This window comes from Dipteris shenzhenensis, chromosome 29, assembly GCF_047967505.1.
Source record: "Dipteris shenzhenensis isolate YYH24624 ecotype China chromosome 29, Dip_SZ_1.0, whole genome shotgun sequence".
Classification (NCBI taxonomy): domain Eukaryota; kingdom Viridiplantae; phylum Streptophyta; class Polypodiopsida; order Gleicheniales; family Dipteridaceae; genus Dipteris; species Dipteris shenzhenensis.
In genome coordinates this window covers 13,454,637-13,480,167 of record NC_141624.1, presented here as the reverse complement: position 1 = coordinate 13,480,167, position 25,531 = coordinate 13,454,637, and the positions used below count along the sequence as shown (strand labels likewise).

Here is a 25,531-nt window from a genome sequence, read left to right as displayed (position 1 = left end):
CTAGCACCTTGAACCCATTTCCAACTCCTGACTGCAAACGATGCCTTCAGCAGGCTCCAATATGCCAGTAGCAGACTTTTGAGCTCCCATGTCTATGGCTCCTCTCTGTTTTATGAAGCTGGAAGTAAGAATTTATCCACGGGGATGCAACGCGGAAAGCTTGCTTTGAGAAAGTAGAGAAACCACAGCTCTTCTACAGCAAGGCAGTTCTTCTACAGTACCTACGAGGGCAATGGAGTCCAAGTACTAAGAATTGGATCTAAAGATCAGAAAAATGCAAAGTCTGTGCTTGCAATCTAGTGATCCACAGGCTTCCTGTGCCGACGAACTATATTGGAGAATTCAACTGGTTGTGGTTGCTGCTCCTCCTCCTGCATCTCAGTCATGGGATATGCATAAGGTTCCTGAGGTTCCTGTTGCTCCTTCTAGATTTTCGTGATGGGTAACCTCTACTGAATTGACCTCTTATAGCATCTCTTGGTGGCTTCATGCACACGAGCAGCTCTGCCGTCTTACTTGTCACCAATGGCTCCTCCAAAGGTTTTGCCATAGCTACTCATGATGGGCAACCATCGACAACAAACACCTCCACCCGAAAAACCTAGATTTATCGCTGGAAGCATTATCCCTTCTCATCGCATTCATCCCTTCTCATCACATTCATGCACATCCTTCGTGTCGTTGCATCTATGTAAGTCCGAGAAGCCAATCTCATCCTAGGAAGATCGAGGAGAAAAGCAATGGAAGGTCTGGAACGTTTCTGTTCTGTTGCTGCAAAGGATTCCCTTTCAGCAAGGAAGCATGAACATCTTACCAAAGAGATGTAGCAAAGCCTCTTCCAAACATGGGAGGCAAGTTGGGCGATGACTTCTCCTCTATTTTTTTTTGCACATCGAGGCTAAGGTTTTTCCACAAATGACACATGGTAGATAAGCCTAGATCAAGATTGACCTTGGGTTAGATTATGATTAGATCAAAGATGACCATGGTAAAGTTAATGTAACTTTGAGTCAACCTATTTAGGTTAGGGTTGGTTAACTACCACATCACCAAGTGCCACCTAAGCTCATAGCCCCTTCCAAGCACAATTTGGAATTCAACATGTGAATCTCTGTGCCACATCATCAAAGGTCCCTCTTCTTGAGCAAAATTTCGACAAGTCGTAACTTCCAATCCAGGAGGAATTTGCACACGCTCCAAAAAGGAAAAATGATAATCTTTTTGAGCTCTACATGCTTGTTAAGTCCAAATAATTGTTAGCAATTAGACACTACCATTGAAGCAAAAAGGTTCATGGTAAGACCTTTGCAACAAATGATAAAGCAAAGCATGAATGCAAACATCGATGTAAAAAGCAAGCTAAAGCACAAGTGCATGAGATGACCATAGCATGAAGCATGGCATCCACACATAAAGCATCAAGGCACATGGAAGAACAAATCATCATGCATCAAGCTACATCGAGTAAAGATGTGAACGCCATCGACATCAAGCATTGAAAAGTAAAATCCTTTCCACCTTCAGCCCATATGTTTTGTAAATCAAACCTAACTACCTGAGAGTAGCTATGAAAGCACCCAGGGGTAAAAGCCACACTTGACCACCTTAAGTAGCAATGCAAGCACTAAGAGGAGGTGATGGATTTGTAACTCACATCTGACCACCTTACAGTAGCCAAAGGATCGTGGCACCAAGGGGAGGTGTTGAGATATGGTGCCATGAGCACATAGATTAAAGGGCAAAGGTATGTGATAAGGAATGTATTAAAGTAGCCACCCTAAGATGTGGACTACATGATGTGGAGATGTGGATCAAGGATATCCACAAGAAGAGATGTGGATCAGAGGATCCCACAAGTGTTAACTATTCTAAAGGCTCTCTCTATATAAGAAGCCTATCATGTATTGTTGAATAACACATTGAATAGATTGAGTATTGCCTACCGTATGTCTCTTTCATGGAGTCTCTTCTATGGTTTGATCCCCCTTGATCTTTTACTAATTCCATGTTGCACTAGGAGAGCACAATCTGCACTTTCACATCTTACTCTCTTGAACATGTCTAGAAAATGGTTTCCTTGCCTGTTTTCTGAATTGACAGGCTTCACATACCTTATGCATTTCTGCAACCTTGAACATAGGCAATCCTGCAACAATATTTTGGGCCTGCATTAATTTAAGTCGATGTGCATTAACATAACCAATGCGTTTATGCTAGATATCAATATCTGCAACTACACCGGTCCCATGTGCAAACATTGCTGCACTCAATTCAGGCATGTCCGCATCCAATGTAAACATCTTGCCCTTCTTCTTCCCTTTTGCTATCAAGCGACCTTTATTTTTCATATCGTCAACAAAGCATCCATGAGACTTAAATCTGACCTGCAAGCCTTGCTCAACCATTTGACTAACAAAAACCCGGTTCTTCGTGATATTCGGGACATGAAATACATCACACAGGTATTTCTTTTTCCCATCCTGCATAGACAAAGGAATTTTACCAATCTGCACAATAGGGTGTGCAATATCATCACCAGTCTCCACAAATCCTGGTCTTTCCATTTTCCTTGCATATTGCATCCATTCTGCATGACCTGTCATGTGGTTTGATGCACCTGATTCAACATACCACACATCATTGCTTTCTTCTGCACTTGTCACATAATTGGTCATGTGCTACACCATAAACAAATGCTCATTTCTGTCATCACCCTGTCTACTAGAGGATGCATAATTGCCTTGCTGCAATTTTCCATTCATGATGTCATTCTGCTTTTTGTGGCAGTCTTTAGCCATATCACCCATTTTACCACAATAATAGCATTCAGCATTGTTGTTTGCATTTTGGCCTCTCTGCCATCCATGATGACCTCTTTGGCTCCCCCTGCCTCTTAGGTTACCACGTCCTCCTCCATGGGACTGGTTTTCTTGAATTTGTTACATATTCTGATTTCTGCCACGGCCTCTAAATCAGCCTGCTCTACCTCTGCCTCTACCTCTTCTAGCATTTGAGTAGAAGATAGCTTCTTTTGAAGTTCCTGTTAAAGAAGATGCACTACTCTTCAGAAATTAGAAGAGCAATCAACTCCCAAAAATCAAGAAAATTCTCACGGATGGCAATGGGTGTCCAGAACTGTGCATTATCCTTTCCTAGACCATTCAAGGTCATAGAAACTAAATTATCATCTTCCACTAGCGACCCAAAGACCAAACCCATGCGCTCTCGCATATAATCCTCATTAAACTCCCAATTTGGCGGATTAGGGTATTTTTGTTTTAACTCATCGATGATCGCCTGCTTCTTTTGGCCATCTTGAAACCGCCAATCGGTAGCCTCAGGGGGGTCACTATGTACAAACCCTCTATATCACGTGCGTTCAAGGGCTATATTTAAAATCCCTTATCTGTAAAATTTTTCATTAATAAAATGTACCCCTTTTCTATACAAATCTGTAAATTTTTTCCAAAACTATTTTAAATAGTCCCTTATGTATATTTATTTTTGTAAATTTTAGAAATAAAAAATATCCTTCTGTTGAACTCACGTGATAGGGTTACATATGATGAGTGACCCCCTTGAGTCGGTAGCAATGCCGCTCTTAAAGTGATGGCTCATCAACCTCCTCATGGTGGCCATCACTGCTTTGCCCTTTCTATCTTCTATTATCTCTCTGGCAGCTGTGATTTGATAGGAGAGATCCCCTGATGAGTAAGGAGGACTGATGGTAGCAGAGTCAGAAGGAGTGGTAGCTATGCGAGCACTTCCGGAGCGAGGAGTAGCAGTGGGAGTAGGAGAGGGAAAGGGACTTGAGTGATACTGTGTCTCCGGACCAAGTGGAGATGTGCAGGAACATGAGTGTGTTGACTCGTCTACATCTCCCGAGTCAGCACAACATAAGCTTCCCTTCCTACTCTTCCTTCCCTTACGAGAGGCATGCGCACGTGATGACCCCTCAGTCGAAGGGGCACGAGGGGATGACTAGGCAGTACATCCAGCCATCGATGTAGGGGAGGGAATTGATGAGGTCCTCTGAGATAGCAGAGAGAAGAATCTCGTTGCCTCCTCATCGCTCATCTGCGCTACAAACTCGTCGGGACTCCCGACAAAGCCATGCGTGGCTAGCAAAGGAGTTCCCCGAGGGGTAGTCGCAGTGCTATGTGGAAGAGGAGTCAGACGAGGGGTAGTCGTAGTGCTAGGTCCAAGAGGAGTCGGACCAAGGGTAGTCCTCAAGGTAGTCGCCTGAGAGGAATCAAAGTCCTTTGGAGCATAAAGATCATGAGATCTTCTCCTGCGAGGCTATCTGTACTCGTCAGATGAGCGACGTGATCCCATTCTAACATAGACACAAACATGAAAACAAAAAACAAAAAAACAAACATAAGCATAGGCATAGGCATAGGCATAGGCAAAGAGGGAGAGAAGAGGAAGAAGAGGAAGAGGAAGAGAAAGAAGAGGAAGAGGAATCTGAAGAAGAGGGAGAGAAGAGGGAAAAGAGAAGGGCGAGGAGAAGAGGAAGAAGAGGGAAAGGAAAGAGGGAAAGAAGAGGGAAAGAGAGAAGAAGAAAAAGAGAAGAGGAATCTGAAGAAGAGGGAAGAGAAGAGGGAAATGAGAGAAGAGCATAAGAGAAGAGGAATCTCTTATGCTCATGCATAAGCATAAGCATTCTTATGCTCATGCTTATGTTTATGCATGAGCATAAGAGAAGGGGGAAACATAGAAGAAGAGGGAAAGGAAAGAGGGAAAAATAGGGAAAGAAAGAGAGAAGAAGAGGGAAAGGAAGGAGAGATTGGAAAAGAGGAAAGAGGGAGAAAAAGAGAGAAGGGGGAAGGAGACAATAAGAGACATATGCTCATGCTTATGCATGAGGATATGTCTACTTCTCTTATGCTCATGCACAAGCATAAGCATGAGCATATGTCTTATTTTCTTATGCTCATGCTTATGCTTAAGCATAAGCATAAGCATAAGCTCATGCTTATGCTTATGCATGAGCATAAGAGAAGGGGGAAATAGAGAATAAGAGGGAAAGGAAAGAGGGAAAGGAAAGGGGGAAAGAGAGAATAAGAGAAGGGGGAAAAAAGAGACATATGCTCATGCTTATGCATGAGCATATGTCTACTTCTCTTATGCTCATGCACAAGCATAAGCATGAGCATATGTCTCATTTTCTTATGCTCATGCTTATGCCTATGCATGAGCATAAGAGAAGAGGGAAATAGAGAATAAGAGGGAAAGGAAAGAGGGAAAGGAAAGAGAGAAGGGGCAAAGAGAGAAGGGGGAAAGAGAGAATAAGAGAAGGGGGAAAAAAGAGACATATGCTCATGCTTATGCATGAGCATATGTCTACTTCTCTTATGCTCATGCACAATCATAAGCATGAGCATATGTCTCATTTTCTTATGCGCATGCTTATGCTTATGCATGAGCATAAGAGAAGGGGGAAATAGAGAATAAGAGGGAAAGGAAAGAGAGAAGGGGGAAAGAGAGAATAAGAGAAGGGGGAAAAAAGAGACATATGCTCATGCTTATGCATGAGCATATGTCTACTTCTCTTATGCTCATGCACAAGCATAAGCATGAGCATATGTCTCATTTTCTTATGCTCATGCTTATGCTTAAGCATAAGCTCATGCTTATGCTTATGCATGAGCATAAGAGAGGGGGGAAATCTAAGGGGGGTCACTATGTATAAACCCTCTATATCACGTGCGTTCAAGGCCTATATTTAAAATCCCTTATCTGTAAATTTTTTCATTAATAAAATGTACCCCTTTTCTATACAAATCTGTAAATTTTTTCCACACACTAGTCAAATGTTACAACTCTGTTACAAGTACACTGTACATGGTGGTCCTTCTAACCCATATTCCCATGCAATGGTGGTCCCAATACACAAAAGGCTAGTAGGCATTGATGGTGTGCAAGGGGCATCAAATATTTCCCTCTCCATAATACACCTAATGCCACATCCCATCTCCATCCCAACAAAAATGTTAATGGGATGGGATAAACTATTTTAAATAGTCCCTTATGTATATTTATTTCTGTAAATTTTAGAAATAAAAAATATCCTTCTATTGAACTCACGTGATAGGGTTACATATGGTGAGTAACCCCCCCGAGGGGGAAATAGAGAATAAGAGAGAAAGGAAAGAGGGAAAGGAAAGAGAGAAGGGGGAAAGAGAGAATAAGAGAAGCGGGAAAAAAGAGACATATGCTCATGCTTATGCATGAGCACATGTCTACTTCTCTTATGCTCATGCACAAGCATAAGAATGAGCATATGTCTTATTTTCTTATGCTCATGCTTATGCTTATGCATGAGCATAAGAGAAGGGGGAAATAGAGAATAAGAGGGAAAGGAAAGAGGGAAAGGAAAGAGAAGGGGGAAAGAGAGAAGGGGGAAAGAGAGAATAAGAGAAGGGGGAAAAGAGAGACATATGCTCATGCTTATGCATGAGCATATGTCTACTTCTCTTATGCTCATGCACAAGCATAAGCATGAGCATATGTCTCATTTTCTTATGCTTATGCATGAGCATAAGAGAAGAGGGAAATAGAGAATAAGAGGGAAAGGAAAGAGGGAAAGGAAAGAGAGAAGGGGGAAAGAGAGAAGGGGGAAAGAGAGAATAAGAGAAGGGGAAAAAAAGAGACATATGCTCATGCTTATGCATGAGCATATGTTTACTTCTCTTATGCTCATGCACAAGCATAAGCATGAGCATATGTCTCATTTTCTTATGCTCATGCTTATGCTTAAGCATAAGCATAAGCGTAAGCTCATGCTTATGTTTATGCATGAGCATAAGAGAAGGGGGAAATAGAGAACAAGAGGGAAAGGAAAGAGGGAAAGGAAAGAGAGAAGGGGGAAAGAGAGAATAAGAGAAGGGGGAAAAAAGAGACATATGCTCATGCTTATGCATGAGGATATGTCTACTTCTCTTATGCTCATGCACAAGCATAAGCATGAGCATATGTCTCATTTTCTTATGCTCATGCTTATGCTTAAGCATAAGCATAAGCATAAGCTCATGCTTATGCTTATGCATGAGCATAAGAGAAGGGGGAAATAGAGAATAAGAGGGAAAGGAAAGAGGGAAAGGAAAGAGAGAAGGGGCAAAGAGAGAATAAGAGAAGGGGGAAAAAAGAGACATATGCTCATGCTTATGCATGAGCATATGTCTACTTCTCTTATGCTCATGCACAAGCATAAGCATGAGCATATGTCTCATTTTCTTATGCTCATGCTTATGCCTATGCATGAGCATAAGCATAAGGTAAGCTCATGCTTATGCTTATGCATAGAGGTGGAAATAGATTGAAGGAGGGAAGAAGGAAAGAGATTGAGGGGAAGAGAGGGTTCCTACGCCCATCATTGCAGCTAGCGCTTAAGGCGCTAGCTGCAGGCCAATGCAAATAACAAAAATAATAAATGGAAAAAAGAGGAAGCACTTACCTGAAATAGTACATCCCACTCGGTGTTGTGGACTGGCCCTACAAAAGAGGGGAAACAACCCATTTTTCAAATAAGATGTTAGAGGAAGGAGGAGATTACAAAAGTAACTTCTTAAAAGGAGGAGACTGAGGAGACAAGGAAAGGAGGAGATTGAGGAGACAAGGAGAAAGAGAAGGAAGAGAAATACAGAAAAGAGGTGAGTCTTCTTTCTTTCTTAAAATCTCGTTTTTTGTTTCAATCCTTTGAAAACAAGCATGAAAACTAGTTTACAGGTTTAGCAATACAAGGAGAAGCACTCACAAAACTAAAGCTAACAAACAAATAACCTACATTGTTGAAACAAACTCACCTCTTGAAGAACTTCCTTTCAAGAAACCAAAGAGGGAAAAGGGTAGAGAGGGAGTACAAGAGCTAGGAGAAGGGTGAGGAGTGGAGAATAGAGTGGGAGGTTGTTGGAAATAGGTGGGAGGTCATCGAAAATAGGTGGGAGGAGAGATTGGCTTGCTTACTTGAGAGATTAGAGAAGAGGACAAAGAAAGCACCGCACGACGGGAGTCTCAGGTTTTAACCACAACATCGCTATATAGCGACGCTTATCTATCACTATATAGCAACGGAACAGAGCAAAAAGTCGCTATATAGCGACGCTTTAAGTCACTTTTTGTTGTATCATGAAAAAAAGCTCATAGATGCTATTTTATAACTGTTAATATCTCTTCTTCATGCTTATGTTGTGATTTTATAAGTGTATATGGAAGGGACGAGTGGAAGCTCATCCGATGATGCGCCAATGCCCGGGAGCATGAAGTGGCTTACGGAGAGGTTATACTGTCATTGCACTCATTGCAAGCGAGAAGTATGACATCAACGTCGTATTATCATGTGCCACTTGCGGATGTATGGAGAGGAGCCGGAACCAGTACCCACCGTTGGTATTGCACGTGTTGATGGACGATCGGTAAGTCAAAGCTATTTAAGTTCATAGTCTTATTGTATACCAAGAAATACAAGATCTTATATTTACATGAAATCTTAAAACAGGATGAGGAGGGTGACGAGGGTATGCATATACCTTCTCACTTTCAACAAGACTATAGTTTCTCAGATGATGACGAGGGTATGGTCGACATGATGGATTCCATTTTTAGGGGCGCCACATCCCATGTACACATGATGTCAGAGTCTGAGGTCAAAATGCGAGAGTTGCAGTCAACACAATTGTAGGAGGGTGCTAGGATGTCTAAACTACGTGCTTGTCTCTCAATCTTGAATCTACAAGTAAAGTATGGGTGGTCGGATACAAGTGTCTCGGCCTTAATGAGGTTAGCTCTTACATTAATTTGACTCATTATTTGGATATTGTTTGTTTTGAGAATCATCATTTGGATAGTGTATACCAAATCATCATTGTTCGAAGCCTATGTATGTTTTGAATTGTCATGGGTTGCTCCAGAAGATGTTGCTTGCACCAAACACCATGCCCGCATCAAGAGATGAAGCGAAAAAGATGCTGACGACGGTGGATACGGATTATGATACCATCCATGCTTGCCGTAATGATTGTATTCTCTTTCGTCGTGAGCATGGAGATTTGGTTAGTTGTCCAAAGTGTGGGGAACAATGATATAGAGATGACTTGCAGGGTGAGCGGATACTAGTAAAGGTCTTAATTAAGACACTTTCCCATCATTGCAAGAATACAACACATGTTCTGATGCAAATCCATAGCGGAGTTGATGACATGGCATGCATCTCATCGGTCCACTGATGACACATTGAGGATTCTCGCAGATTGTGTAGCTTGGAAGCACATAGATAATCAGTGGCCGGACTTTGCGAGGGAGCCACGCAACTTACATCTTGGGCTAGCCATGGACGATGTGAATCCTTTCGGGTTATGCTCGACATCTTGGTCGACATGGCCCATAGTCGTGGTGAACTACAATATCCCACCATGGCTAACAATAAAAAAGGGACACCTCATGCTTGCACTACTTGTGCCAGGAAAGTACAAGGCAAAAAATATGGACGTGTACATGGCACCTTTGATAGAGGAGTTACAGATATTATGGAGAGGAGTGCAGGTCTTTGATATTTCCAGAGCTCTTAGACATAACAATGATATTTTGGTCAGGGGTATCTTGATGTGCACCATGCATGACTACCCAGGATATGGAGAGTGCGCATATACATGGTTGTGTCTTTACATGTACAATGAGGGATTATACTTTTTTGACTCTCTTTCGCATGCATGTCTTGTACTAACACATTCATGCACACATGCAGGACTTGTTACAAGTGGGTACCATGCTTGTCCTGTTTGTGGACCGGCTCTGAAATCACTTGCACGCTACTCTAAACATATGAGGAAAAATGTTTATGAAGGTCATGCTCGATACCTTCCGCTCGACGATCTCGCACATGGAGGTCAGCTGGATCCACCACCATCATATTTGAAGGCAAGTGACTGGATTCAAGCTTGGAGGGAAAATGGAGAGGAACCTCCTCTTGGTATGAAGAGGCTATCGATCTTTCACAAGCTTCCTTATTGGGGTCAGTTACAAATCAATCATCTCTTGGATCCCATGCATATTTTCAAGAATGTGGGGGCTACTATTTGGGCACACTTGGTTGGTTCCAAGGACTCGAGAGGAGTGAGAGAAGACTTGCGTGCTATGAATAGGATGTCTCGTTTGTGGCCCCAAGTGCATGCTTCAGGAAAAGTTATCCTCGCGAAAGCAACGTGGATCCTCTCTATGAGGGAGGAGGCAGCGGTCAAGGCAGACATTGCCTCTTTTTAAACACCGACAGGGTACATGCATTGCTTGAAAGGAGCATTTTCAAAGGACAATAATCTTAGTGGGCTCAAGTCCCATGATTGGCACAAGGTCTTACAGGTATTATAAGTAGAATTAGTGTACCAATAATCGTGATGCGTTAGCGTAATTATTATTATGTTATATTGTTGACATGACTTCATTGTTGCTTTGATAGTTCATCCTCCCAATTACAATAAAAGGGTGCTTACAAGAAGATGTTAGAAATGCTATATTCAAGATCTGTGGTATTGTGAGGTATGCTTGCTATCAAATTGCATTGAATGTATTTTCTTCAATTTAAGATGATTAATCTATAGACTGATTATGAAAATATCTTACATGGACATGTGAAATAGGTGGATATCTCAAAAAGAGATCTCCATATTAAGAATCAAGAAGGCTAGGGTGGAATCCATCGAAGCCGTATGCTTTCTTGAGAAGCACTTTCCCTCGAGCATTATGACAACTCAAGTCCACTTGCTTGTGCACATAGTTGATGAGGTGGCTATAGCAGGTACCGTTCATAGTCGATGGATGTTTTTTCTCGAGCGGTTTATGAAAACTTTAAAGGGATTTGTAAGACAAAGAGCAAGACCAGAAGCAAGCATGGCAGAGGGATGGCTTGTGCAAGAGTCATTAGTATATATCACAGAGTTTCTTGCATCCACGAATCCCGATATGCCGCAAGCTTGGCATAACAAGGATGATGATCGCATCGTTGGTGAGGTTCCCCAAGGAAAAGGGATTGAAAGAAAGATGAGCGAAGAGCAAATGGAGAAATTCAATAAGTTTTTTATCCTCAATAGCCCTGAGATGCAAAAGTGGATTGAGAGATATGAAGTGGCCAAAGCAGAAAGAATAAATGCAAGGACGAGATTCAAAGTAATGTACAGGCGATCACAACCATATCCATGGGATCTGGCTCTTCTCCCTACTCACATATCACTTGATTGGCTTGAACTGGCTCTACGTAAAGCCGAACGTGATGGAGAGACAATAAACGAGTGCGAGCGAGAGTTATCATCTGGATGTATGGTGCATGTAAGTTTCTTACCTCTTGACATAATTAAGTAATTATTTGTGGCAATATATGGTATAAAATAGATGCATCTTCATTGTTTTAATGATGCTCTTTTACAGTACAAAAATTACAGTGCGCTATGGTCATATGGAGGACATTTTCACGTGGAACGCATCAATTCAAAGAGAGTCACGTATGCTTGTGGAGTCATGGCTAACTTAACACAAGATAGTCGAGCAAGTGCTTTGGATACCAATCTTCTTTCCTCACAGTTGGATTATTATGGAACCATATGCAACATCTATGAAGTTGATTTCAGACGATTTAGTATTTTCATTCTTGATGTAAAATGGTTTAGAGCTATTTACAACGGTCCCTGTGCGACAGTGAGAAAAGATAGTAGCGGTCTCTTCGCAATAGACTCCACCAAACATTGGACCGATGAAAGTGATACTTTTGTTCTTCCCAAGCACTGTGAGCAGGTGCATACTAATGATTTAATTAATCGAAGATTTTGTTTTTAAAGATCCATTGATAGATGTACTTGAGCATAATTTCATATATATAATTGACAACATTTGGCACCCATCTTCAATGCCCAAGAAATAACGCAGCTCTCCCAAATCCTTCATCTCAAACTTTTGCTTCAATAGCATTTTCACGTGAAGGATATCTTCATCACTATCACCTATGATGATCAAATCATCAACATAAATGACAAGCAGCATAATACCTTTCTCTACTTTTCTCACATAAAGTGAGAAATCTGCCTTGGAAATCTGAAAGCCGATAGTGACAAGATACTATCCTATCTTGTCAGACCATGCTCTAGGTGCTTGCTTCAAGCCATACAAGGCTTTCTTCAACCTGCAAACAAACTCAGGATGAACAGCATGAAATAACCTGGTGGTTGCTCCATAAAGACATCTTCTTGCAAATCACCATGCAAGAAGGCATTCTTTACATCCATCTGATGTAAAGACCATCCCTTTGATGCAGCCATAGCAATGACTGCTAATACGGTTACCATCCTTGCAACCAGACTGAATGTTTCTTCATAATCAATGTCATGTGTCTGTGCATACCCCTTGACAACTAATCCTGCCTTGTATCTGTTCACAGAACCATCTGCCTTGTGCTTCACCTTATATACCCACTTACATCCAATTGCATTCTTGTCTTTAGGCAAAGGCACCAATTCCAATGTAGCTAAAAATCCATCATATTTCAGCCTATCCATAGGATATCTAGCTCTGGTAGTCCTGCACAAAATATGCTGACTTCCAGGTGCTCCCAAAACATCCCTGATCTTCCATACTCTAGGTGTAACAACAGAAGGAATACCCAACTCATCATCAATGCTCTATTCTAAGCCACTGGATTCACCATCCACATAAGATGGGCTGATCTACCTTCTCTTTTCCTTTTCGTGATACCTGCGTACCACTATCTGCATTGCTCTAAGGAGATTCTCCTAATCTCAATCTGCCTATCCATGGCGAAGTATGTGAACCACTGCTAGAGGACACTACACGTCCACTAATATTTTGTGATTGTTGCTGTGAATTCTGTGCAGCATTACCATTTTATGCATCTACATCAATCATCACATTTACTGGTTTATACCAGCTACTCATCTCATCAAAAACAACATCTCTGCTCACTGTAAACTTATGAGTAGAAGGGTTATAGCATCTATACCCTTTCTACTACAGAGAATAACCAATAAAGATGCACTTCTCAGCTTTTGGATCCAACTTGGACCTCAACTCATCTGGCACATGAACATAGGCAATGCAACCAAAAATTTTCAAATGAGAAATATCTCGTTTCCTACCAGTATACATCTCCTCTGGCGTCATGCCATGTATTGCTGCAGTGGGAGTCCTATTCATTATGTAAACTGCTGTAGCAACTGCTTCAGCCCAATAATAATCTGGTAGGTCTTTTTCATTTAGCATGGCCTGAGATACCTCTCCAATATGCATGTTTTTCCTTTCTACAAGTCCATTTTGCTGTGGGGTATGACTGCATGAATATTGCTGCTTTATGCCATGCTCCTACAGGAACCTTGCAAACTCATTTGAGAGGTACTCTCCCCCTCCATCTGACCTTAGGCATTTTATTTGCAAGCTTGTTTCTTTTTCAACCATAGCTTTAAAAGCTTTGAAGTGCCCAAACACTTCACTTTTCTTTTTCATAAAATACACCCAAACTTTTCTAATGGTCATCAATAAAAGTGAAAAATAATGACAGCCTCCAATAGATGCAGCTTTAGTAGTCCACACATCAGAGTGGATTAATTCCAATGGCTTCTTACTCTCTTGAACATGCCTAGGAAATGGTTTTCTTGCTTTTTTTCCAAATTGACAGGCTTCACATACCTTATGCATTTCTGCAACCTTGAATTTAGGCAATCCTGCAACAATATTTTGGGCCTGCATTGATTTAAGTCACTGTACATTAACATGACCAATGCGTTTATGCAAGATATCAATATCTGCAACTACACCGGTCCCATGTGCAAACATTGTTGCACTCAATTCAGGCATGTCCACATCCAACGTAAACATCCTGCCCTTCTTCTTTCCTTTTGCTATCAAGCGATCGTTATTTTTCATATCCTCAACAAAGCATCCATGAGGATTAAATCTGACCTGCAAGCCCTGCTCAACCATTTGACCAATAGAGACCAGGTTCTTGGTGATGTTTGGGACATGAAATACATCAGACAGGTATTTCTTTTTCCCATCCTACATAGACAAAGGAATTTTACCAATCTGCACAATAGGATGTGCAGTATCATCACCAGTCTCCACAAATCCTGGTCTTTCCATTTTTCTTGCATCTTGCATCCATTCTGCATGACCTGTCATGTGGTTTGATGCACCTGAGTCAACATACCACACATCATTGCTTTCTTCTGCACTTGTCACATGATTGGTCATGTGCTGCACCATAAACAGATGCTCATTTCTGTCATCACCCTGTCTACTAGAAGATGCATAATTCCCTTGCTGCAATTTTCCATTCATGATGTCATTCTACTTTTTGTAGGAGTCTTTAGCCATATGACCCATTTTACCACAATAGTAGCATTCAACATTGTTGTTTGCATTTTGACCTCTCTGCCATCCACCACGACCTCTTTGGCTCCCCCTGCCTCTAGAGTTACCACGTCCTCCTCCAAAGGACTGGTTTTCTTGAGTTTGCTGCATATTCTGATTTCTACCACGGCCTCCAGATCGGCCTCCTCTACCTCTGCCTCTACCTCTTCTAGCATTTGAGTAGAAGAGAGTTTCTTTTGAAGTTCCTCCTGAAGAAGATGCACCACCATTTCTCTGCTCTTCAGAAATTAGAAGAGCAAACAACTCCTCAAAATCAGGAAATTTTTCACGGAAGGCAATGGATGTTCAGAACTGTGCATAATCCTTTCCCAGACCATTCAAGGTCACAGAAACTAGATCATCATCTTCCACTGGCGACCCAATGGAAGCAAGTGCATCTGCAGTTTTCTTCACCTTCATGTGGTAGTCATTGATGCTCATATTTTCTCTCTACACATTGTGCAACTCCTGCTTGAGCTGCATTTTCGTGGCTTGCGTATTTGTGCTGTACATTTTTGCCAAAGTATCCCATGCTTCCTTTGGCGTACTTGCATCCTAAATATGCATAATCATAGAATCTGAAATACTAATAGAAAGCCAATACATAACTTTTCTGGCTCTCTCATGCCATCCTCTAAATGCCTACATTTCTTGTTGATTGGGAACATTAGGAAGAACTGGTTCTTCTTTATTTCCTGTAATGAACTCCCAATATCCTTTTCCCATAAGGAAATTCGTCATTCTAAACTTCCATGCCTGGAAGTTGTTCTTGTCAAGCTTTTCAGTGACAATCTGTGAAAGAGAATCAGACGCCATTACAAAACACTGCAAAATATGTGTTACTGCAAAAAACACAGCTTTTGCCTCACACGAGCAGATCTGCACAACTGACGAAAGTGGTATTTGACCACATAGTCACTTCCTAGTGATGATTTTGCATCAACAGGCAACAAGGATGATTCTGCAACTCCCAATATCTCTGTGCACAGGCATACGATGCAATTTATGTGGCAACTTTTCACCGACCTGTAGAGCAGTGGTTGCACAACAAAAAACAGGGCCTTTTTCTAAGTGCCTGCGAAGAATTTCCGCCTTTAAAATGGGCCCCGAAACGGCATGTACTGCCCTCTCACCACACCGCGAAGGGCATATCAATTTGAGACAGTGCACTCTTGCACTTCTGGCTGTGCTACCTGCAGAGATTTTCTCCCAAACTCGAAAAAGGAAAGCAACATTGGTCCTCTTACCAGGACACCATAAACTTGGTTTGCTTTCTTGAGCTCCTTACCACGAACCAGGCTCTGATACCATGTGAAGATAGTGCGAGAGAGGGAAGGAGTCTCACTTGCGGCTCTCTCACACACACAATGGGGGAATACACACAAAGGTGGAGGCTGAAAACAGTTTTCCTCTTCTTAGCCAAAAGAACTCTAGTACAAAGAAATAGGAGAACCCTATATGTGGGTCTCAAACCAAACTCAGCTAACTAAGGTGGCATACTAACTGAGCCACGAACTAGAGTAGATAAGGATAGCTGTCATCCAACTATTATTTGTGGGTGGTGTACCAACCGCATTTGCAGCTAACAAGTCAATGACATAAATGCACAATGGTCACCCCCGGCATATCACGAGTGGAGCTCGATATCTCAACAAGGTTTGCAAGTTAGATTTAATCCTCATGGATACTTTGTTGAGGATATGAAAAATAAAGGTCGCTTGATAGCAAAAGGGAAGAAGAAGGGCAGGATGTTTACGTTGGATGTGCACATGCCTAAATTGATGCGGCAATGTTCGCACATGGGACCGGTGTAGTTGCAAATATTGATGTCTAGCATAAACACATTGGTCATGTTAATGTACAGTGACTTAAATTAATGCAGGCCCAAAATATTATTGTAGGATTGCCTAAGTTCAAGGTTGTGGAAATGCATAAGGTAAGTGAAGCCTGTCAATATGGAAAAAAGGCAAAGAAACCATTTCCTAGACATGTTCAAGAGAGTAAGAGACCATTGGAATTAATCCACTCTGATGTGTGGACTACTAAAGCTGCATCTATTGGAGGCTGTCATTATTTTGTCACTTTTATTGATGACTACAACAGAAAAGTTTGGTTGTATTTTATGAAAAAGAAAAGTGAAGTGTTTGGGCATTTCAAAGCTTTTAAAGCTATGGTTGAGAAAGAAACAGGCCTGCAAATAAAATTCCTAAGGTCAGATGGAGGGGGAGATTACCTCTCAAATGAGTTTGCAAGGTTCCTGCAGGAGCAGGGCATAAAGCAGCAATATTCATGCAGTCATACCCCACAGCAAAATGGACTTGCGGAAAGGAAAAATAGGCATATTGGAGAGGTATCTCGTGCCATGCTCAACGAAAAAGACCTGCCAGATTATTATTGGGCTGAAGCAATTGCTACAGCATTCTACATAATGAACAAGACTCCCATTGCAGCAATACATGGCATGATGCTAGAGGAGAGGTATACTAGTAGGAAACCAAATATTTCTCATTTGAAAGTTTTTGGTTGCATTGCCTATGTTCATATGCCAGATGAGTTGAAATCCAAGTTGGATCCAAAAGCTGAGAAGTGCATCTTTATTGGTTATTCTCTGCAGCAGAAAGGGTATAGATGCTATAACCCTTCTACGCGTAAGTTTACAGTGAGTAGAGATGTTATTTTGGATGAGATGAGCAGCTAGTATAAACCAGTAAATGTGATTGATGATGTAGATGCACAAAATGGTAATGTTGTAGAGAATTCACAGTAGCAATCACAAAATATTAGTGGACATATAGTGTCCTCTAGCAATGGTTCACATACTTCACCATGGATAGGTGAGGGATAGGTAGATTGAGATCAGGAGGATCTCATCAAAGCAATGCAGATAGTGGTATGCAAGTATCACGAAAAGGAAAAGAGAAAGTAGATCAACCCATGTTTGATGTGAATGCAAGTCACTCTTATGTGGATGATGAATCCAGTGGCTCACAACAGAGCCTTGTTGATGAGTTCGGTATTCCTTATATTGTTACACCTTGAATAAGGAAGACAAGGGATGTTTTGAGAGAACCTCGTAGTGAGCCTATTTTGTGCAAGTCTACTAGAGCTAGGTATCCTGTGGATAGGCTGAAATATGATGGATTTATAGCCATTCACTATGCCTATATGGTCAAAGTGATACATGAACTAGAACCCACTTCTTTTGAGCAAGCCATGGGAAAAGAAAAATGGGAGAAAGCCATGGATGAAGAAATGGATGCCTTGGAAGCAAATGCTACATGGGAATTGGTGCCTTTGCCTAAAGACAAGAATGCAATTGGCTGCAAGTGGGTTTATAAGGTGAAGCACAATGCAGATGGTTCTATGAACAGATGCAAGGCAAGATTAGTTGTCAAGGGGTATGCATAGACATATGGCATTGATTATGAAGAGACATTCAGTCCGGTTGCAAGGATGGCAACCATAAGAGCAATCATTACTATGGCTGCATCAAAGGAATGGTCTTTACATCAGATGGATGTAAAGAATGCTTTCTTGCATGGTGATTTGTAAGAAGAGGTCTATATGGAGCAACCACCAGGTTATGTTCATGTTGTTCATCCTAAGTTTGTTTGCAGGTTGAAGAAAGCCTTGTATGGCTTGAAGCAAGCACCCAGAGCATGGTTTGACAAGATAGGACAGTATCTTGTCACTATTGGCTTTCATATTTCCAAGGTAGATTTCTCACTTTATGTGAGAAATATATAGAAAGGCATTATGCTGCTTGTCATTTATGTTGATGATTTGATCATCACAGGTGATAATGATGAAGATATCCTTCATGTGAAAATGCTATTGAAGCAGAAATTTGAGATGAAGGATTTGGGAGAGTTGCGTTACTTCTTGGGCATTGAGGTGATTAGATCCACAAGTGGGATATGGCTCTTGTAGAGGCAGTATGGATTGGACATTTTGTCCAAATATGGGATGATAGGCTGTAAGTCTATTTTAGTTCCTTTGGAGCACAATGTGAAGTTGAGCGCAGATGCAGGTGAGCTTCTAGAAGACCCTACTATGTACAAACACATAGTAGGAAGTATGATTTATATGACTATTACTAGGCCAGATTTTAGCTATGCTATTGGGTTGGTAAGTCAGTTTATGCAGGCTAGATGCATACTGAGGTATGTGAAGTCCACATTGCAGTATGGACTATTTTATGAGACTGGGGTTCAGATACAGTTGCATGGATACTCTGATGCTAATTGGGCTGGTAGTATTTCTGATAGACGATCTACCAGTGGATATGTGTTCTCTTTTCGGAGTGCTGCAATCACTTGGAGCAGCAAGAAACAGCCTACAGTTGCCTTGTCGAGCATAGACGCTGAGTACAGGGGTGCATCAATGGCTGCATGTGAGGTAGCTTGGTTGCTTAAGCTACTTTATGATATGCATCAGTCTACAGATGGGCCATTTGTCATTTATTGTGACAACATGAGCAGTATACACTTGGCAAATAACCCAGTTTATCCTACTAGAACAAAGCACATTGAGGTGAATTATCACTGTGTGTGGGAGAAGGTTCTAGTAGGTTTTATTGATCTAGTTTATGTCAGTACAGAGGATCAAGTAGATGACATATTTACGAAGGCATTGGACACAGAGAAGCTGCATAAGTTCAAAGACCTGCTTGGTATGCACGAATTGGGATTGAGCTCGAGGGGGAGTGTTGAGATATCGAGCTCCACTGGTGATATGCCAAGGTGAGTGTTGTGCATTTATGTCACCGACTTGTTAGCTACAGATGCGGTTGGTACACCGCCCATGAATAATAGCTGGATGACAGCTATCTTTATGTACTCTAGTTAGTGGCTTAGTTAGTATGCCACCTAGGTTAGTTGAGTTTGGTTTGAGACCCACATATAGGGTTCACCTATTCCTTTTGTACTAAGAGAGAGTTCTCTTGGCTTTCACAACTAAGAAGAGGAAAACTATTTTCAGCCTCCACCTTTGTGTGTATTCCCCCATTGTGTATGTGAGAAAGCTGCAAGTGAGACTCCTTACTTCTCTCCCACTCTCTTCACAAAGACCACTACCATGTGGAGCTTACTCCCCACCTACTGACAATAAGTGAATAAAAGTGGATCTATATGATACATGTCAAAATGCAAAAGTGATGCCAATAGTAAATGTGCAAAGGTTAGTAAAAAATAAGGCGGGTCACAAAATGACTAGGGATTATCCATGCTTAGTTGGGAAATCCAAGCGTGTGTTTAGATTAAAAAGTCCCATCAATAGATGAGCCATACAATTAATTCCATCTATTGGATAAAAAGTAAAAAAAGGGAAACATATAAGGAAAAACAATTTGAAGCATCTATGTTGAAAAATGCGACAACTAGAGTTTGCAAAGTTTTCAATCAAAATTAAGAATTTTTAATAATATTGAGTTTGATAAACAATATTTTGAAAAAAGATGTCGACTCCTCAGGTGGTCTAGGTTCCAAGGTCGGGGTCCACTTACCTGCCACCATCCAAACAAACTAGGTGTTAGAAAATCATAGTTATGTTTGGGTAGACAGGTAATGCCTATTTTCCCCGGATTGTCATCGCTTTACCTAGGAATATAGACAACCATATGGATTCTTAGATAATTATTTTTATAAAAAAAGCCACAAGTGAAGTTCAAGTCACAAGTGGAGAAGAAGCAAATGAGTACATGGGTTGAGACAAGATTAGAGGAGGTATGGGACGATACGTGGGCTTGGTGTGTGGGGTGGTTAAAATGAGAGTGTAAAGGGGAGATTTTATGGGGGTAAATAAAAGAATCATTCATAGTTGGAGAAGTATACATGTGTGTGTGTGTGTGTGTGTGTAAAGAAATAAGTGTTTGTGTGTGTGAGATACATTTACTAATCAAATTTGTGTGTGTGTGTGTGTGTGTGTGTGTGTGTGAGAGAGAGAGAGAGATCTGGTGGAGCGAGTCTCTAACTCATCATAGACAAGTCCTACTACTCGTCTTTCTTTCCAATGAATCTTGCAAGGGTGTATCCCTAATCTATGTATGTATCTTTGATGGACATGATGCCTTGCACAAGCCTAACTTTAGTAAGATTAAGTCTTGTGCCAAGTCTCAAACACCTGTGCAAAGGACCAGAGACCTGGTATCATTTACACAGTTGGACATGCATATTTCCTTGTTCACTTTCTTGAACCATGGATCTTGCATGAGTATTAAAAGCATATAACACGCTTCATGTGTTTTGGATGGGCTTGATGTGGAGAGATCATGCTCAACATCATGTGAGAGTGCTATAAAGGAAAGGGTTAGATTCCCTAACCATAGCCCTAAATGGGTTTGTATATATTATACATTTTCAACTAAATCTAGTGTACAGTTAATCATTTGTGGTGTGCTCTCTAGCCGTGCCCTCTCTCTTCATCTCCACTCTTCTCCTCTCCCCTCTTCATATTTTGTCATGGTATTCGAGCTCCCTTACCTTCCCCTCAGGCATTGCAATTCTTGAGAGTGCAAGAGATATTGTGAGATTGAGAGTTCTCTTGAGTGTTCTCCATGAGAGTCCACTTCCGGTGAGAGATCTTCATCCACTCTTTGAAAGAAACTTTCTGTCACTTGAGAGAAAAAATTTCCATCCATTCAACTCCATTTCGATAGTTCTATCATTGAGAGATTGTGAGATGTCATGTCCTCCCATTTGGAGAGAAATATTTCCTTAGTGTGTGAGAGAGATACATTCTTCTTCTAAGAAAGAGAAATCTGTTGAGAGAGTATTCGTTAAGAGAGTTCTTGCTTTGAAAGGTTGGACTGAGAGGTTCATTTACATACTAGCTAAGAGATTTTCTTTCTCTCATGGTACGCAAAAGAGAGAGTTTCTTTGAAGTGCTTCATGCCACTATGAGCTTGCTAGCACAGCAATAAATGTTACATATGCTCAATTCCCCACCCTCCTAGTAACCACCAATGGTCCAAGGTGCTCAAGTTGTAAGGCCTCGTATGAGGAGAAGCCATGTGTGAGCCTGGGACACTGGATGGATCCTGACTTGCATGTCAAATGAGGTCTATCAATGAGAGTGTTGATGGTAGAAAGGTGATTCTGTGGGAGCCCCTTATTCCATGGATGACTAGTCGGTTCCACCGACTAGGTTGATTGGTCGGCCTCACTGACTAGGTTGGCTGGTCGGTTCCACCAACTACGTTGATCCAACTACCGCCCTCATAGCTATAAAGAGGCTACCTCCCTAGGGGGTAGTCAATAGAGCGAGCGAGAAAAAGCGAGCGGGCCCAATGAAGCGAGCGAGTTTTTTTACAATTCCTCCGATGAGAACAAATTTGAAACCGAACTTACTATAGCAAGATGTTGTCATAATAAGCATACCAATAATCAGACTTACAATCCACCCTATCTTTCACTTGAAGAACATAAACTAATTACCAAACTCATAACATAGATGACTATTGAAATACCACTTCACCCGCAAAATGCACTAGACCAAAACTTTCCAAATGTATCCATGGTTCACCACAACAACTATCAGTCTATGAACAAAATGGTGTTTTAAACCATGTTCTAATCCCCCTGACATTCATCATCAAGAAAGTAGTTGCACGCATGTGGTTTATCTAATTGCCACTCATCATATCTCTTGTCGGCTGTCATGAATCTTGCCATTTTTTCTGCATAGCATGGCAACAAACTACAACAAAACATACATTTCAAAGGAAAGTAAGTCAAAGTGGAACCATGAAAATAATTTCCAACAAGAAGAAAGTCTTGCCATCCTTATGTGTTATACAAAAGACAATTCGCTACCAACAAAAAGCAAAAAAAATCAATTGCTAGATCAAGGCATTCAAAATATATAACAAAAAAACTCAGGGCCAGTAGCATACTAGTCATCAAAGGGGTTTGTGACAGGTTCCACTCTCTCTTCTTCCCCCTCTCCATCATGCTCTGACCTGATCCGTTTTCCAGAATGATCTGCCACAAGTGGCTCAACAATGCTAGCCATAATACTGTTGTCTGAATCAAATGAAAAACAAGGCCTGCCAATGGCCTGACAAGCACGCATAAGAGGGGCTGTACCACAACCCATCTCTAGAACCAGCCCTCCAGGAACACAGAGAAGAGACATAATGCAACCTACAAAAAAACTACTCCTCTCTAGTCCACCTCGTGCTAGCTGAGAAGACATAGGCAAGATTGTCCTTGCAGAGGGAGGTATGTAATGAGTCCAGACATCTTCATGTGGATCAATCAAAAGCTGTTGGAAAAGTGGAAAGCTCTCCTCCCAAAAAACTATTGGATTCTTCTTTGCTCTACGTATTAGAGCTAATACTGAAGATTGCATCTGGAAACCACATGGAGAAAAACATGTATAGTATATTGACTTCAACTAGCAAGCATTATAGCATGAAAGATGGCAAAGATAGCATGCATAGGACTTATCCTTCCAAACATAGCATGCATAGGACCAACGAGGAGACATTTGTCAAAGACACTTTTATCATGGAATGCAAACATAGAATGCATGGAATGGTAGCTTACCTTAACACTTTTATCATGTTCTCTACAAAATCCATATGGAAACTTGTCATGAATGATCACACGTCTGACAACCTCCAAGCCCTGGACATATGCAAACCGTTCCATCCAACCAATACATTGTCCTACAAGCAATTAATTTTATTTAAAACTAGTAGAATGGAAACAAAAATGTGAAATGTCAATTGTGGTATTGTGCCTTACCTGCCAAAGGACATATGCATGCCAACCAACCACTATCAGACAAAGAAGCTGATGCAACTGCAAGCCCATGCCGCACATGGTCCTCGAGCAAGACATTCCAAGTAGGAGTGGATCCTCTCTCATCAAGTGGATAGCCAGATGGAAAATCGAGCAATATAAAATCTGAAGCCCACTTCACCTTCTTACCCATCCTCTTGTAGTCCTGATCTCGACTAGCCACTGTAATAAAAAACTCATGCAAAATAGCATACTTATCATTTCTTTTAGAGTCAGCAAAGTCTTTGCCCATTGCAATGTAATCTCCAACTGTACAAGCAAACAAAGGTGTGATGCCATGGGCCAAGGAAATGTCAGGTGACTGTGATCGATGGAACACGTATTGCTTCACAAGTCCTGAGATTGATTCTCCACCTATATGCAAAAGCAAATTAATTACAAGTAAAACTAGTGTTAAAGGAACAACTACATATGCAGAACACAACAACACCCTTACCTGCACTCTCTATGTGATCCATTTCATGCCGCATAGGACTAGATGGTCCCTCATCTAGAAAGAGAACAATCATAAACTTATTAATGCAATGTCAAAACAAATTGAAGACAGCATCAACAAACAATCATATTGTATCTTCCTTACCTTTTTCTGGAGGATGTTCTTGTTTCTCTTTCTCTTTCTTATCTCTCCTTGAGCTTCCCTCCACTTTGTCCTTACTTGCTTCATTGGCTTTTTGTGAAGCATAAGTATTGTACAAGTCTCTTTCTCGCACCAGTACTTGTCCTTTAGGAAAATCTATCCACCAGGGACAATGTGCTAATTCCCATTGAGAGAGACGGTGCATGCCAGGTGGATACATGCATGCAGCATGACCAATCTCCACCCAACTCTTGCACAAATTTGGAATGTCAGAGATCCTTTTCTCTATTGCCAAGTGGGAGAGATATCTATCAACCAAGAAACACAAAGAAATTGGATGTCCCAAACCATCAAAAGGTCAAAAAATCAAGTGGGACAACCATCAATGATTGTGTAAGTACATGAATCAATAGCACAAAAATAGACAAATGAAAAATGACCCTTCGAATGAATTGACAACATACCTATAAACCACCCTATGGGCAGCCATGTCCAACTCAGATAGTCCATCTCCTTTTTTTCCACCCTTGCTCTCCATCTTTGTTTCCTTTGATCTTAGCACCACAAACATATGTTTTCTCCCCTCCAGTTTTATATCCTCCATGTATTGCTGCAATGTGTAATCCTTAGGGGTATCCAAAGGCATGCCCATTGTTGTGATTACCCTCAAATCTTCAAGCACTTTCAATGACTGTCTCTCCACCTTCTCCAAAAATATCTCTCTACTAATCCACCTAAACAGTAAAAGTTGACGCAATTTTATAATAAAAAAATAAGAGTCATGTTATTGGCAAGAAACAAACAAACACCATGAAAGATGATTTGTATTGGTAGAAGAAACACACCCTCTGTACTCAAGGTCGCCCACAGGCATGAAGTACATGTCTCGCATAGGTTTAGTGGCTTCTAACAAAGAAAGGAAAATATTTTTTTTTTCTAATCTCAAATCAGACTTTGCAATGAGTTGGAGCTTCTCCAATGTCACGCAAGAGTCCGCACCATCAAAGCGCAAGGCAAACAACTTTTCCAACCAAGCCTCTCCAAGACCAGGATCTATACAATTCAACACCTATCCAAAGATGACATGTCAGTCACTTAACTTCAAAATAAATGCAACAAAGTATAGAAAATTCAATTCACACCTTTCCCATCCTATCAGCAATTCTCTTTTGAATTATGGTACGCTGCTTTCCTTCTGCCTCTCCCCTTTGATCTAAAGGTAGCTTTGTAGATATTTTGTCCATTGCTTTTTTAAGCTCTGTATTGTACTCAACCTACATACATAAGTTCCAATTAGAGAAAGCAAAGGAGTGATAAAGAAGTAAGCATCAATACAAATGCAACATTCTACCTGGAAGACAAGCCTTGCCAGATAACCTCTTGTCAATGGAAACCATGGCTTCTTCCCTTTACTCTCTTGAGCCCTCCAATTCTCTATTGATTTGATCTCACTCAAAGACAATGTTTTCATAAACACCATAGAGTCACACTCACAAATGTTGTGTGCATTTATGAGTATGTCCCTTAGACTGGGTTTGATAATGGCATGTTCATTCATGCTAGAAAACAAACAATAAAGTACACAACCCAATCAATAAATGCAAAGTAGCATAAAATACAAATGTGGAGAAGATTCAAAGAGTCCATGTACTTACGAATTCATTCGTTGTAGCCCTGCCAAGAGAGCAATCTCACTAATTTTCCTTGGGTCAATTATTGTGCATACCACTCGTACATGTCTTTT

The 25,531-nt window shown here is 41.0% G+C and overlaps 1 protein-coding gene across 1 annotated transcript; it reads right to left on the bottom strand.

Annotated features, from left to right (window-relative positions):
* On the bottom strand, positions 1-25,531 carry LOC147882457 (uncharacterized). Its single transcript, XM_087400251.1, has 5 exons — positions 25,443-25,531; positions 24,930-25,061; positions 24,633-24,856; positions 24,452-24,521; positions 1-105 (listed from the first exon to the last, which is right to left on the bottom strand). The coding sequence occupies exons 2-5, from the start codon at positions 25,029-25,031 to the stop codon at positions 1-3; spliced, it is 501 nt and encodes a 166-aa protein (XP_087256377.1). The 5' UTR covers positions 25,032-25,061; positions 25,443-25,531.

Coding starts and splice junctions, on each gene's coding strand:
- LOC147882457 (XM_087400251.1), bottom strand. CDS start 25,031: ATGGACAAAATATCTACAAAGCTACCTTTAGATCAAAGGGGAGAGGCA. Junction 24,522..24,632: donor GGCGACCTTGAGTACAGAGG/GTGTGTTTCTTC, acceptor TTTACTGTTTAG/GTGGATTAGTAGAGAGATAT. Junction 106..24,451: donor AAGTGCTTGAAGATTTGAGG/GTAATCACAACA, acceptor TTCATAAAACAG/AGAGGAGCCATAGACATGGG.